Source organism: Ursus arctos, unplaced genomic scaffold, assembly GCF_023065955.2.
Source record: "Ursus arctos isolate Adak ecotype North America unplaced genomic scaffold, UrsArc2.0 scaffold_34, whole genome shotgun sequence".
Lineage (NCBI taxonomy): Eukaryota > Metazoa > Chordata > Mammalia > Carnivora > Ursidae > Ursus > Ursus arctos.
The window spans coordinates 13,033,875-13,050,297 of NW_026623030.1; the positions used below are offsets into that span (position 1 = coordinate 13,033,875).

At 44.7% G+C, this 16,423-nt stretch overlaps 1 protein-coding gene across 1 annotated transcript in view; it reads left to right on the forward strand.

The window, feature by feature from the left end:
* The first annotated feature begins 1,363 nt into the window (after positions 1–1,363).
* SLC5A1 (solute carrier family 5 member 1) overlaps positions 1,364–16,423 on the forward strand; it is a 62,422-nt gene continuing 47,362 nt past the window's right edge. Inside the window, exons 1-2 of the mRNA XM_026484901.4 lie at positions 1,364–1,556; positions 7,184–7,255. Of these exons, the coding sequence (XP_026340686.2) occupies positions 1,422–1,556; positions 7,184–7,255 (207 nt within the window). The 5' untranslated portion in view covers positions 1,364–1,421. The remainder of the gene's footprint in view (positions 1,557–7,183; positions 7,256–16,423) is intronic.

Below are 16,423 nucleotides of genomic sequence, written 5' to 3' on the forward strand. Positions count from 1 at the left end.
CTGAGCTCGAAGTTTTGGAAGGCATCCATGTTGAAGTGCCCCTGCTTCCCGGTTCTCCTGAAGAGGAATTCCTGTTCCCTGTGACCAGGCATTATGATGGACCCTGGGCAGTCGGTGGGGGTAAATGGGAAAGACCTAATGGATGCTGCCCAAATAATGATTCTCTGATTGCAGTCTCAATAGGAAGAGCAAATTCTGATGACAGGGAAGGGGAGCAGACCTCAGAGGCAGTGAGGTACAAAGGAGTGGGTTGCTGGCATTTGGGCATTGGATGGTTGTCTAGTGGTGGGCAGGGAGGGCCTGAGGCAGAACAGAGTCCTGGCAGGGTTTGGGTGGTCCTTCCTCCTCCCTGTATCTTATCACCCCAGCAAGGCTCCCCTCTCCATAGTGGCTGCTCTGTGGTCTCCAGCACCAGCGCCTGAGAGCATCTCCAACCCTCCTCGGAACTAGGCCTGCCCTGGCCTAGGCTGCAGGACCAGCTCTGTCACTGGCTCACTGTGTGATCTTGGGTGAGTCACACCTCCTCTCTCAGCCGTCTCTGTATTGAGCCCCGACTTTCGGCTTAGACATGTGTTTCCAGATGGCAGTCTGAGTCCCCAGGAAGGGTCACCATTCGATGAGCTCCATGGAAGGGATTCTCTAGTCTTCCCTCCTACCTGCCTCAGAAGGGTCCCAAATCACGTTACTGGGTGAGGCACAGGGCAAGGAAATAGCTCCCAGTGGGATCCCTTCTCCCAGTCTCTCTTTCTTCTTCCTTACAGCGGGGGTAACAGTGCCTCTGGGGGCTGCAGGGGAGTCAGAAAGGTGGGTAGGTGGGTGGCTGTCCCTGTGTCCAAGAGACTGCAATTGTTCTGAATTTCTTTCCAGCAATATTTGACAACTGGTCTTCCCCAGAATTTTCTCCACGGAGGCCAAGAACTTGGCTGATTCCTGGGAACAGTCCTGCACTCATTTTACACATGGAGAAGCCTGTCTGCAGAGGGCTTGGTACTGATCCAGTGGCAGGTGACCTGAAGCCTTTAAGACCCTGGCCCCAGGCGGCCTGGTTCCTCATTGAAGCCGCACCCTCTCTGCCCCCGGCAGAGCATGCAAGGCTGCCGGGCCAGGTGCCCGCTGCGGGAGTACAGCGGGCCTTTGTGCTGGGCGGACACCACCCCCTGGCCGGCCCCTCCCCACTCACGGAACAGCCCTTACCTGCCGGCCTGCCACCCTTCTGCCAACAGCTCCGTCTGCTCCTCCTTCAGCGCGGTTTGCGTCCAAGGCTGCTCCCCGACGGCGCAGCGCAGGAGCTCCACTGCCCGGGCGCGACTTCGCGGTTGCCCTCTCCCCGCCTCACTGGGGCTGATCATTAACCCGGAGGCCGTATAAGGAGCAAGGGGCCTGGGCGGGAGGGACGCATCGCCGCCGCCGCCGCCGCCGCCATGGACAGTACCACCGGGAGCCCCATGACCAACGCCACTGCCGCACCCCTCGCGGCCCACGAGCGCATCCGCAATGCGGCCGACATCTCTGTCATCGTCGTCTACTTTGTGGTGGTGATGGCTGTCGGGTTGTGGGTATGTGAGGACCCTGAGATATGGTCTGAGGGGGCAAGGGCCACCAGAAGGGACAAGGGGGGGCACACAGAGGAGCGACGGCATCGGTGAGCTGTGAGGAGGAGACGATGGGCTTAAGGGTCTGTGCAGCCGGTTGAAAATAACTTGGAAGCGCTTGAGAGGAGTTCAGGGGGGCACAGTGTGAAGTGAGGGGGGAAAGCAAGGATGAGCAGAAAGGAGAGGGGTACCGAGGGGAGCTGGCGAGGAAGATCCAAGGAGGCTACCCCTGGTCTGTGAGCAGAAAAGGAGGTGGGGGCAATTGGAGAGTCTGGGGGCCAGTGTGAGGGGCAGGAGAGGGAGAGCTTGGGGCTGCAGGGAAGATCCCTGGGCTTGGGAGATAAGCCCCAAGGAGGCCAGGACTATTCCGCCTTTTCTTAGTCATACAGTTTTGGATGGAAAAGAAACAATTTAGAGCAGGAAGGACGCAAGCCTCTGCCAGCTGCAGGGGCTGCGGGGCAGCCTCGAATGGAGGGGTGCTGTGAGGTCCTCCTCAGAAGGGCTGACCTGCAGGCGGAGGGGCTGGAATGAGTGAGAGTTGGCAAAGCTGGGTGGAGGAGGAGTAGAAGGAAGACCGGAGGGTGGCCTGGTGCTGGGGAGAGGGAAGTGCCTGTGGCACCCCTTGGGGACTGGGGACACACCAAACCAGAGAAACTTGTTCTTAGCAGCCTTGGAAATTGGAACTTGGAAATTTCACTATGACAGACTCTGGCACACCCAGCAACTAGAAGATGAGATGTTTTAAATGTGCACATATTCCAGGGGTGCTTGCGTGGCTCAGTCAGTTGAGCCACCCTCTCTTGGTTTTGGCTCAGGTCATGTTCTCATGGGTTCTGGGATTCAGCCCGTCTTTGGACTCTGGGCTCCAGGGCTCCGCACTCCGGGAGTCAGCTTGAGGATTCACTTTCTCTGCCCCTCGCCCCACTCGTGCATGAGCTGGCTTTCTCAGGAATAAATAAATAAATCTTAAAAAAATATAAATTTGCACATATTCCAGACACTCTCAACAGCTTTGGTTGGGGTGTTGTGCGGAAGGCTGCGATGCCAGCAGGTGGTTGAATTCTTCTTTTTAAAGATTTTATTTATTTATTTGACAGAGAGACAGCCAGCGAGAGAGGGAACACAAGCAGGGGGAGTGGGAGAGGAAGAAGCAGGCTCATAGCGGAGGAGCCCGATGTGGGGCTTGATCCCAGAATCCCGGGGATCACGCCCTGAGCCGAAGGCAGACGCTTAAGGACTGAGCCACCCAGGCGCCTCTGAACTCTTGATTTAGAGGGGAGGAGAGTGGGCATTAACCCTTTCATGGCCACTGAATTTTGTTTGTTTGCTTGTTGTTGTTGTTAGGGATAAAAGGAAGTTTTTTGTTTTGTTTTGTTTTGTTTTGTTTTCGGCTTGTTTTTTAAGTAATTATAGAAACCAGATGTGACTAAAAGGCTTTCCAAGTGTCACAAGGGGTCAGTGTGATGGAGTGTTCCCCAATAGTCTCACCATCCCAAAAGTGTCCAACTAGGAGCCAGGATTCTCAAGTTTACCACTGGTTTTGACATAGTTCTAGCTTTACGACCTCAGGTAACCTGCCTCAGCCTCAGTTTACTCAGGTGTAAATAGGTACAATCTTACCTATTCTTACAACTTCCCAAGGTTGTTGTGAGGCTCTGCAGAGATGAACTTGAAAATTCTTTATGGCGTCTGGGAGTCTTTTTAAATACTATTAATCAGTTGCCCTCCAAGATATGAGCCAGGCCCTGAATGGTTTTTGTCCTTTTAAAAATGGGCAAAAGTGATCAACTGGGTGGGACATATTCACAGAAAGCCTCAAGAAAAGGAGGGCGGGAATGTTAATCCCCATTTTATAAGAAGGAAACTGAAACCCCATGTGGTTGTGATTTGCCTAAGGTTGCAATACATGGAATTGTTCCTAGAACTCAGGTCTTTTGACTCTTGGTTTTCCACAGTACCAGGGGCTTTGCACCTTGCCTACCTTCCTCTCCCCACCCCTCCCCAGCTTATGCGTGTTGTAGCCAAGATGTGAATCCATCATTTGCTAGCTGTGCCATACTGCCTGTTACCCAGACAATCGCCGATAATCTCTCTTCCTTGAACCAATCTTATTTTAGCCCCTGCCAGTCCTGCTGATTATGGTGTTTACACTTTTCAAATATCTGTGAATCAGTATCACTTGTCCTGTTAAATGCTACTTAATGAGCCTGCTAATATTTGTCTACATTTAATCTTCCCCATTAGTCAGTGCTTCTGGACCCTGATCATTTAACGTGCTGGATTTCTTCCAGTTTACATTCCTCTTTTTTTCTACTGGAGTATCAAAAGTGCCTTGGTTTGGGGATAGGCATCTTTTTTTTTTTTAAGATTTTATTTATTTATTCGACAGAGATAGAGACAGCCAGCGAGAGAGGGAACACAAGCAGGGGGAGTGGCAGAGGAAGAAGCAGGCTCATAGCAGAGGAGCCTGATGTGGGGCTCGATCCCATAACGCCAGGATCATGCCCTGAGCCGAAGGCAGACGCTTAACTGCTGTGCCACTCAGGCACCCCGGGGATAGGCATCTTGACTCCTGCATGATCTCTGGGCTGCCCAGACAGAGCAATCCTGGCCAATTTGCTTCCTCATCTTAGAGAAGGCACCCACAGCTAATGTCCCTCTGTCACCATCCCCATCTCTTCCAACATTATTTTGTTCTGTTTTACCCTCTTCCAGGGCTGCCTCACCCAACTATACAATACAGTATTATAAACTATGGTCACCGTGATGTAGATTAGATCTCCAGAATTTATTCATCTTATATTTTTATCTTTTTAGCTTAAAAAAAAGATTTAATTATTTTTATTTTTATTTATTTTTTAATAATTTTTTATTATGTTATGTTAGTCACCATACAGTACATCCCCCGTTTTTGATGCAATGTTCCATGATTCATTATTTGCGTATAACACCCAGTGCTCCATGCAATATGTGCCCTCCTTACTACCCATCACCGGCCTACCCCAGTCCCCCACCCCCTCCCCTCTATTTATTTATTTTTAGAGAGAGAGCCTGACTGCACAGGGTCGGGGGGGAGGGACGGAGTGAGAGGGAGAGAGAGAAAGTCTTGAGCAGACTCTCCGCTGAGCGTGGAGCCTGACTTGGGGCTCCATCTCACCACCCTGAGATCATGACCTGAGCCGAAACCAAGAGTTGAAAGCTTAACTAACTGAGCCACCCAGGTGCCCCTACCTTTTACCCTTTGATCAACATCTCTCCATTTCCTCCACCCCCTAGCCCCTGGCAATGAATATGTATTTCAAAATATGACACTGTATCCCTTAAAAATAAACAGTTTTTATTTGTCAATATACCTCAATAAAGCCAGAAAAAAATTGTAATATGGTAACACAAAGTAAAAAAAATGTAAGGGCTGTGAATGAGATATGGAGGGAGTTCTCTAGATGTTCACAGAAGAGAGAGATTACTTTTGTTTAGGAAGGGGAGGAGGCCATAGTAGAGGAGGAAGTTTCTGTGGAAGAGTGTCAGGTAAAGTTTCATGAGGGAAGATCACATTTGAGGAGCCTCGAAGGATGGGTATGCGGGGTTTGGGCTTGTGGAGATGAGGCGATGAACATTGGAGAAAAGAAGGCCTGAGGTAGATACACCTCTCCTTGCCTTTTATCTATCCCCAATATCTTTCCTGAATTATCCAGTTTCCCACTCTAAGTCTCTACCAACCACATTCTTCCTCTAATCTCTTCGTTTCTGAGACGAACTTGGAAATGTTGTGTCTGGGCCACAAACCCACTTTTTGTGTCCCTCCAGTACCACCTGGTGCATATCAATCTGCTTTGACTTCAGAGTGACTTTCAGAATGGCCTTTCCCTGGCAAGCTGCTGGAGCCTGAGTCCTTGGGACATATTTCTGTTCAGCCCCTTGCTACCTTCTCTGCTCCTTGGGTCTGTTAGTCCTCTTGCTATTCCTAGAAAAACCACTATGGAAGCCCTAAAAGTATGTCCTATGGGAGGGAGGACCCTGCCAGGAGTCTAGAAAGATCGGAGCCATGCTCTCCCTGGCACTGCCTGGCATACAGGGGTGCTTAACAATCTATGTTGATTGTTGGATGTATGAATGACCCTGCTTCCTAAAGGACTGAGTCCAGTCCATCTTTGGAGTCTGAGCAATCAGCAACATGCTCTCTGTATAGACATGTTTGCTGAATACATGGTGAGTTTCTAAGTGTCTGAAACACCACCATCTGAGGTTAATGCCTTTGGACCAGTGATGCTCTTTGGCCTCAGGGGTCATGTGTGAAAATGCAAACACCTTTAACAAGGCTAAGTCATTATCAGCCATTAGCGTTTTCAGGGAGATTAGCAAGTGATCAGCTAAGGGAAGGCCTTCGAAGTAGAAAGAGGGAGGGATGTACTATATCTTGGCTAATTGAATTTAAATAAATAAATAAATAAATAAATAAATAAATAAAAAGAGGGAAGCGGAAGGAGGCCACGGGCAGAGACACTGTCCCAGTTTTGAGCTGGAGGACTGGGCCTGGGCCTGAGCTGGACTAGGAATAAGCTGAAGGCTGAGAGGCAACATTCCAAGGGTGCTGTGAAAGGGGCTGGTGGTCATTTATTGAAAATGCATGTCATTCTTCTCCTCATAAACCTTCAGTGCCTCCCCACTGCCTATGGAATAAAGCCTATATTTTTTAGACTGGCATTTGAGGGTCTGTGGTCTGCCCTCACTTCTCACCACTCTCCTCATTCATATGCCTCAGCCAGGTTCACCTGATAATACTGTTTACTGTTCCCTTCCTCCCCCCACTGCTGCAGTTCTACCTCCAGGTTATTGTTCATGCTGTTCCCACAGTCTGAAATGTCCTTTCCTTCTTTTCTCTAATAAATCCCACTCTATCTTCAAGACTTGCGGAAGCGCTGTTTCTTCTGTGAAGCCTTTCCTCACACCCCAGTCAGAAGGAATCCTCTCCTTCCTCTGTATTTGTAATAATAATCATTCTGCAGTACTCACAATATGTTGAAAAGTAATGTTTCCAGCAAGCTCCTACCGACATCCTGGAGAGGAAAGTTTTGAATTGAGTTTGAAAGTTCCATCTTTAATGTATTCAATATGAACACCATGCATTCCTATAGTATTTTTCTTCTTTTTTTGCTTTGATAATGTTATTGAGATATAATTTACATACTGTATCGTGCTTTTTAAAAAGAATGATATTTCATTAGGCACCTTGAATATGCTTGTTAAAGATGCATAAAAAGTTCCATTTCCCCTTATTTAACAGACAAACAAACAGGCCCAGGTGGAGTGACTTGCTTGAAGCCCTACTGTGAACTCATTGCAGAGCTAGCACCAGGGCAAGCTGTTTAAAGCTTCTGAGCCCCAGTCTTCTTGTCTGTCAAATGTAGGTCCCTGCCTCCTTCATCTAAGTATAGAGGAGCTCCACGGGAGTAAGGAATGTGGAAGTGTTTCAGCACGTGAATTGGGTAAAAGAAAGTGCAAGTATATGGGGGTGGGAAAGGTGTGTCCTTTTGGCTGGCAACGTTGCTCTGTTCTAGTTTACTATTAAATTTTTGACCTTTCCCCCTCAGGCTATGTTTTCCACTAATCGTGGGACTGTTGGAGGCTTCTTCCTGGCAGGACGAAGTATGGTATGGTGGCCGGTAAGTTTTCTCTGAAAAACTACTTGCTTAACTACAATATTCCCCATAGGAGGAGGCCCTTTTCTTCTTAGCTTTGGGAGGCACTGATTCTTCCTTCCTGCCTTAAATATCTGATAATGGGTCTTCTGCTCACCAGGTCTCCTGGGTACCCTTAATCTCTTGTGGTAAGGGAATAACCTTTAAATAAATAGTGCTTGGAATCTTTCACGGTATACATACAGGAAGAGACTGCACAAAGTGGACAGTGTGGAGAAGCAAAGAGAGCACACAGACTGAGGTGATCTTGGGCACATCTGAACTTCCACTTTTGTATGTATAAAATGGGGATGGTAAGATTTACCTTCCAGGAATGTTATGAGAAATGATACCTCTTATGGGGTGGAAACTCAATTAATAGCTCTTTCACTACCTTTTTGTTACTTGAGGTCCCATGATAGAGAGACTTTATCTGTCCTACCTTGGGAGCCTAATGCAATGCCTGACACAAGGGAACCTCAATAAGTACTCAGAACAGATGGAGGAGGAGCCCCCTACTGTTCCCACAGTTTTCTTCATCTCTTGGAAGATTTTATGTTTTGTATATTAGAGAGGTATTTTTCTTGATATTCATACATGGGGAGAACTATCTCAGTCAAAAGACATGTGCATGCATGGAAGAGAAACTGGGAAGTCCCTTCCATCCTATCAGCACAGAGCTCTGGCTGGCTTATCAGTTCAGTCCAATGACCATCTCAACTCACAGTTCTCACCAAAATGACTGGTTGACCAGATTGGCCACATTGTGCAAGTCCTTGAACTTAAGATACAAGCAAGATTGGCTGGTTGAAGGTGGGTAATGAAGCATAGAAACAATTAGAAGAAAGTGAGTGTGAGTTGATTGGAGGAAGAGAAGAAAGTAAAAATTGTCACTGTCATATGCAGAGCATGAGAGGAGTTGCAAGGAAATCATCACACCATACCCTGCAGTTGGGCTTTGATCAGCTGTTTGGGGATGGACTTTAATAACTGGAATCTTCACAGCTGCTTGGGTTTTCCCTGAAGTCATTTCTGCTTTATCCCTAAGATGGCCAAGAATACTGGGCAGATGCTGATTTTTATCATGGCTCCCTCATGGTGCTTCCTCCTGACATATTTTGTCTTCTCAAGCTTTGTACTTTGGTGCTCTCCTAAAAGCTGGTGTTGAATAGGCAGCTCTGATCACAAAGTTCAAGACAAGGCTAGGGTAATCCCTCTAGAACTGCACCATCCAGTATGGTACCCACTAATCACATGGGCTATTTAAATTGAAAATAAAATTAAATAAAATTAAAAATTTCTTTCCTCAGTCATACTAGCCATATTCCAAGTGCTTAATAGCTACATGTGGATAGTGTCTGCCATATTAGAGAGTACAGATCTAGAATGTTTTTTTTTTTAAGATTTTATTTATTTTTTCGACAGATAGAGACAGCCAGCGAGAGAGGGAACACAAGCAGGGGAAGTGGGAGAGGAAGAAGCAGGCTCATAGCGGAAGAGCCTGATGTGGGGCTCGATCCCATAACGCCGGGATCACGCCCTGAGCCGAAGGCAGATGCTTAACTGCTGTGCCACCCAGGCGCCCCCAGATCTAGAATGTTTCTATCATCATAGAAAGTTCTACTGGACAGTGTGCTGTACAGATTTCAGAGCCAAGGCTAGATGAAATCTTAGTGGACTTGAGGTTTGCTGAATTAGAGAGCTGACTAGGAAGTTTACTTTAGTTATTTTGAAAGCAGTGCTCCCCTCCACCCCATTTAATGCTTCACTGCTCCCTACAGTAAGCCTGCCAAGTACTCATCTGCCCTGTTTGCATTCAGACCTCCTTTTTCTTCCCTCCCCACACTGTGACAAGAAACTCTCATATCTCTTCATATAAAATTTCTAGGGCTTATTTACTGGGGGTAAGACGTCAGCTTCCAATGTCTGGGTCATGGAGAAGCCAATGGGGGGGTGAGAATGGGGCAGAACAATCCTTAGGGAACATGCATTTTGGGCTTGGCCTGGGAACACATCGCATCTTAACTAGCAATGATGTCTTTCTTCCTGATAGCACCTGGAAGTGGGTTGGGGCTGAGATTTTGTTGGTCGGAGGAATTAGCCCTACCCAAAGCATACAGGGTTCAATGGTTCATGTGGGGTTTCCTGTGGGTATTGTTTACCTCACTCATGTTTCAGTGTTAGATTATTCTAACCAACGACGGAGAAGTACGGCCTCTTTCTTCTTTTGTACAGAAGTCACTACTTCCTTGATGGGGCTGAAATTCAACTTCTTCTTCCAACAATGGTTTCCATGTAAGGCTTTGTGAGATTACATTAATGGTTTGCAAACTTGCCAATATATCAGAATTACCTGGGTGTGCTTTCCAAAGACACGGATTTCTAGGCCTCACTTCAGACCTATTTTTTAAATTAAAAAAAAGCCCTGGAAGAGAGACCCAGGAATTTGCATTTTTAAAAAGCTTCCCAGATGTTTTTGATTATCAGGCAGGCTTGATAATTACTGGTTTGGGTAGACTCTTATCTATCTGGTCAGATATACTGAAAACATCATCTGTTAGGGATGCCGGACAGAGGGATTCTTGAACGGAGGAGCAATGACTTCTAAGTCCCTCTCAACTTTGAGAATGCTTTAATTCTAAAAAAAAAATTCTGTAGTAGAAAAAGCACGGGCTTTGAAGTCATTGTATCTGATCTGCCACATTTACTAGTTGTGTGACTTTGGCCAAGTCACTGAACTTCCCTGAGCTTCAATTTGTACGTCTATTAAGTAGGAGAATAGAGCCTACTTTCCAGTGTTCTCGTCAGGATTAAATGAGATAATCCATGTACTCCACTCAGCACTTGGCAAGTACTCAGAAAATGAGAATATTAAGAAATGGGGGGCGCCTGGGTGGCACAGTGGTTGAGCGTCTGCCTTCGGCTCAGAGCGTGATCCCGGCGTTCTGGGATCGAGCCCCACATCAGGCTCCTCCGCTATGAGCCTGCTTCTTCCTCTCCCACTCCCCCTGCTTGTGTTCCCTCTCTCACTGACTGTCTCTATCTCCGTCGAATAAATAAATAAAATCTTTAAAAAAAAAAAAGAAAAAAAGAAATGGAAAGAAGGCGAGGCACGCCAATGCGAACTTCCAGTCGGCATTTGTCTGGGGCATAGCTCTTAGTAATGCCCAATAAATGAAAACTAGCATGTGTGTGAAGCTAGTGCTGCTGCTTCACTTAAATTTAACTTTCAGATTCACCATGTGGATAAATGAACATGATTTGTATTTATATTTATTAATAGTACTATAAATCATCAATCCCAACTGCACAATGACCGCATTTTAACATCTCTGAGATTGGCTTGTGTGTTGTAATCAATCGGTGGCATGCCGTAGCTTAAGTGGCAATGCTTTTTCTTTCTTGGTGCTACATGGTACGTCTTACAGTAGCTGGTGTCTTAGATTCAATAAGGTTATATTGAATCTATGGTTATATTCTAAAATAGTGTGTGTGTGTTTTTTTAAGATTTTATTTATTTATTTGACACAGACAGAGACAGCCAGCGAGAGAGGGAACACAAGCAGGGGAAGTGGGAGAGGAAGACGCAGGCTCATAGCGGAGGAGCCCTGAGCGGAAGGCAGACGCTTAACCGGGATCACGCTTAACCGCTGTGCCACCCAGGCGCCCCTAAAATAGTGTGTTTTAAAAATATGTTCACTGCAGAAATACCTCGAAGGCTGCCCTCCCCTCCTTCCCAGAAAACCGACTCATTTATTTTATATAAGGGGAATCTGCTAAGGTTTTCTTTGAGAACAAGGTTCTGCTAACTTATAAAATTTAAAAACTGTTAATTTAGAAGAAAAATAAGCATGATAATTTTTATTCTAAAATTTAAAATGGTTTTATTTATTTATTTTGGGGGAGGTACTTTTTATTTTTTTATTTTATTTTTTTTCAGTTCTCTACATTTATTTTTTATTTTTTTATAATAATTTTTTATTATATTATGTTAGTCACCATACAGTACATCCCTAGATTTTGATGTAAAGTTCCATGATTCATTACTTGCGTATAACACCCGGTGCACCATGCAATTCGTGCCCTCCTTAATACCCATCACTGGCCTATCCCATTCCCCCACCCCCCTCCCCTCTGAAGCCCTCAGTTTGTTTCCCAGACTCCATAGTTTTAAAACACTATTGCAATACACACTTGAAAGAAGGAGTTAAAGGAGAAGATGCGAATCTAAGTACTTTCCCTCTAAAATTGAATAAGGATTTAAACTATATTAAACCTATACATCTACATTTCTCTTTGTATTAAAATAAAAAGTCAGTTCAATCCTGTCTGTCAGTCCTGGAAGTTCATACCTATAATATCAATTCTCAAAAGTGCAAGTGCAAGGAGAACATCACAGGGCTGATAGGCTTTCTGGAACTTACATCTCTGTCAGAAATCCTCTACTGGGACACTTTGCCTTTAGCCATGTTGCTTTGTGATGAAGCAGGAGTGAGCAACCAGAGAAGCTTGGGAAAAGAGTTCTTAGATTATTTTAGAAAGGGAGGACCTTGGATTGATATACCAGAGGCCAGCGGGACTTGGGTAGTCACTCACAGAAATAGTAGGAGTAAATTTTACCTTGCAAAGTCTGAAAGGAGATTGAACAGAGAAATCAATTGGGGACATTCCTGGGGACTTAGGAGGCTGAAAGGAGCAGTTATGACCAGTAACAGGTGAAGATTTAAGAGCTCTGGAAAAAGACCCTATTCCTAAAAAGTTAATAAGGCTGAGAGAGACAAATCATTTGTGCCTTGGCTTGGGAATAGAAGTGATGGGTATTAAGGAGGGCACATATTGCACGGTGCACTTGGTGTTATACACAAATAATGAATCATGGAACATTGCATCAAAAACTGGGGATGTACTGTATGGTGACTAATATAACAAAATAAAAGTTATTAAAAAAAAAAAAAGAAGAAGTGAGGGATAATTGAAGAAGAAGAGCAAGGACTCCAGGGCTGGGTTACAAGAGGAGACAACTTACACAGGGGGCCAGGCAGGGAGGCCTCCAGAAGACTGAGTCACACGTGAGCAAGCCAAGCCAACTGAGTAATATGAAACCATGAAGCTATACCTTTTGTAACTTTGGACTGATTGGTGGCCCAGGATTCCCTTCTATGGTTGGCAGCTTTAACAAACAGCTGCCTGTGTGCTATGTTGTAATGATTATTTGGGAATGTGGGAGATGAGGAAGCAGGAATGTGAGCATTGAAGGGGAAATTCCCTACTCTTTGTCTAGTGGTAGCAGAAATTACTCAGGCTGGGCCTCAGATTCACAGCCCAGTGGAGAATTCTTGTTTTGGAGGAGGGTTTGGTTACACTTACTCGAGTCAGCTCCAAGAAAGCAGTGGGTTATAATGGGGTTGAATAAACCCTTCGACAACCTCCTTCAGTGCAGAACTAAACATTCCAGAGGGAGTGGGAATCTCACAAGAAACCAAAGGACTTGGCTTGTCCCACCTTTGTGACATCGGGCAAATTATTAACTTCTCTGAGTCTCAGAGTCTCCTCTGTAATGGAGGGTAGTCAGATTGAGGATCTCAAAGTCTCTTCCAGTACTAAAAGTTTAAGAGTCCACACCACAGAGGAGGAAACAAGAATGGGTGTGGGCATGCTAGCCAGTCTATTGCCAAAGAGGATCTTGAAAATTGAATGGCTGTGGGTCTCTCAATAGCCACAGTTCCTTTCTTTCTTTTATTATTAGAGAATCATCGTAGTGATGTAGGGCAAGTGTTGACAAACATTCTTTGTAATGGGCTAGATAGTAAATATTTTGGCTTTGTAGGGTATATGATCTCTGTCACAACTATTCCACTCTGCTATTGTAGCATGAAATTAGCCATGGACAATGCATAAGTGGAAGGGCATGACTGTGTTCCAATAAAACTTTATTTACAAAAAGAGACAGAGGGCCAGATTTGGTCTATAAGCCCTAGTTTGTTGACCCTTGTTTGGGCCTAGGATCTGGAGTCAGGCTGCTAGAGTTCAAATCCAGCCTCTGCCCCTTAATGGTTGTGTGACCCTGTTTGAGTTAATAAGCATCTCTGTGTCCTACATTTGTTATCTCTACAATGGCAATATTGGACTTACTTGAGATTGTTGTGAGGACATATGCACAGTAAACTCTCAGGTTTAGCTCTTGTTTTTCTTTTTTCAGCTGAAAACTTTTTAAGACTATCATATCCCATATCTGAGTGATCCAGCAAGAATGAAAATTAACCCTATGGGTTGCCCAAGTTCATACAGATAGTTATGGGGCTAGGACTCTTTCTCTTTTTCTGGTTATTCAGGTCCCTTTCTTCCTATCCTTTGGGATGGAAATTTGTGAGATCAATGGGTATAGTCTATCTGAAAACCAAGAATTCTTTCCTTTAGGGTTGAACAGAGACCCTGATGAAAATTTTCCTGGAGGAAAGAAGACAGCTTTTTTTTTTTTTTTTAAGAAATTTATTAGGGAATATGGAGATCAGATCTAACATTATTTTTTCTTTTCTTTTTAAAAAAATATTTTTTTATTATGTTATGTTAGTCAGGATATAGTACATCTTTAGTTTTTGATGTAGTGTTTCATAATTCATTGTTTGCGTATAACACCCAGTGCTCCATGCCATACGTGTCCTCCTTAATACCCAGCACCAGGCCAACACATCGCCTGCCCCCCTCCCCTCTGAAACCAAAGACAGTTTTTTATATTTACTAAATTTTCTTGAATAAAATATATCTGATTTGATATGTAAGTCTTTAAATCCTAATGATCAAATCAAAGTTCATCTACTTAGGATGCTACTGGAGTGGTCTTGAAAGAGTCCAGCAGGCCTAAGACCTAGGTGGTAACTCATGAATAAGAGAGAAAGCATGAACTAGGCGAATGGACACAGAAGAGGCAGAGAGCTCACCAAGGGAGCAAAGCTCAGGAAGATGTGAGACCAAAGACAGACAAGTACCTGACTTTCATAAGCTTGGGTAGACGTGGCCACTAAGTCCAGTTGATCCTTTCTTCCTGCTCTGATTATTTTCTACTTGCATGTAGCTATGTGTGCTTTTGTTTATCCCAGGGATGAGGCTGTTTTTCTTAATCTTTTTTTTCTTCTTCTAATACCTAGTCCAGGACCTTGCATCTAGTGGGCATTTGAGAAATATGTGCTGAATTAAATAAGAGGGAGGAGAGGGACATGTTCTTAGACACTCTTGCTGGATATCTTTGTGGATATCACCTAAGACCTTAGTCTGCCTTCTGCTCTCTGGAGCACTGGCCACAGGGTGTAGGCAGTGGTAAGAATTTAGGAGGTTAGGAGGATGCTGGGTCCAAGTCAAAGCCTTCCTCCAGCAGTGCTCCACGTTTCTGTTTTTGTGTACAGAGAACATTTTTTTTTTCTTCAGGTTTTGTTTTTTTTAAGGCTCATGGTAGTAAAATTGGAAAAGCAAACTGGCCCCGATCAGAGTGCCTGATTTCAGCCCTCATTGGACCCCTTGGAAAAGTCTGGTATACTATGCTTCCTTATTACTATCTCAAACATTTGGTTTTTCTCCGATTGAGTCAAGATTTTGCAAAACTTCGCTGTTTCCATAGATATGTATCTCTTTTGTGATGAAGGTTTTTTGCTTAATGTGACAGTTGTTGCCTTGCTCTTGAATAGCCTGTTCTCTCTCTTCTTCTCCTTTTCCTCTTCCTCTACCACCACCTCGTTCTTCCCCTCTTTCTTCTCTTCCTTTCCTCAACTTCTCTCCCTGTCCTTCCTGTCTTTCTTGTTGATGGGGCCGTTTCCCTGTCACTCTTCATGGCTTAATCTCCTCAGAGGAGTTTCTCTGATTAACGCAGAGCCACTCGCCACCCCGGGTATTCTTTGTGTTCATAAGCATCAGTTGATGGGTGTGTAGCCAATTTCCTGTCATCTAGTTGGTGCATAAACTCCTGGTTTCTCCTTTCTCTCTGGATACCTTCCCAGCATTTTCTAACACATTAATACTTTCCCAGAGAGAAAGGAAAAAGTAACTTATAATCAACATTTCTAGTTGTTTGAAGTCAGAAGAGTGCTGAAACTATTGCCTAAGATGAAGACTTTGGATTATTCATGTTAGAAATGTATCTGGGCTTTCCCTTTCTACCATTGGCATGGCACATTTTAGGTCACCAAGAGCTATATGTTTCTCTTTGGGTAAATTTTATAGTAGGGAGGTGATTTAGAGTTGAGACGAAGACCAGGGCCCCTGGAGCCAGGCTGCTTTGTTTTGAACCCCAGTTCCCCCATTCCTAGCTTTGTAGCCTTGGGTGAGTTACTTAACATCTCTGTGCTTCAGTTTCCTCAACTGAAAAATAGAGAACATAGCACCTATCCTATAGAGTTGTTTTGAGGATTCAGTTAGTTAAAATATGTAAATCTTTTACAACAGTGTATAATTAGTAGAGCCCAAGTTGGCTATTCTTAATATCATCATCATCATCATTATTTTTTTAAGTAATCTCTACACCCAATGTGGGACTCAAACTCATGACCCTGAGATCAAGAGTCATATACTCTACGGACTGAGCCAGACAGGTGCCCCCATCATCATCATTATTATTGCATCTCATCTCCAGGCCTCCCTTCTTAAACTGTGAATTCAATCATTTATCCATTTATGCATTGCTATTATTTCATTCTATATTTACAAGTTGATTACCTGCTATGTGCCACATTCTGTGTTAGGTGCTGGCATATATTAGTGTGTGTGTGACACACATTCTTTTTTTTTTTTTTTAAGATTTTATTTATTTATTCGACAGAGATAGAGATAGCCAGCGAGAGAGGGAACACAAGCAGAGGGAGTGGGAGAGGAAGAAGCAGGCTCATAGCAGAGGAGCCTGATGTGGGGCTCGATCCCATAACGCCGGGATCATGCCCTGAGCCGAAGGCAGATGCTTAACCGCTGTGCCACCCAGGCGCCCCTGTGTGACACACATTCTTACAAGATATATCCAAAATTAGAAATAATGGTAAGTGTTAAGAAGGAAGTGTATTTGAATCAAGGGTGAAAGAGAAGGAAAGGAGTCTTTCTTAACCTACATAAGAGGATCAGGAAAGGCCTTTCTGAGGATTGAGCATTTAGGCTGAGACATGAAGGATCATGAAG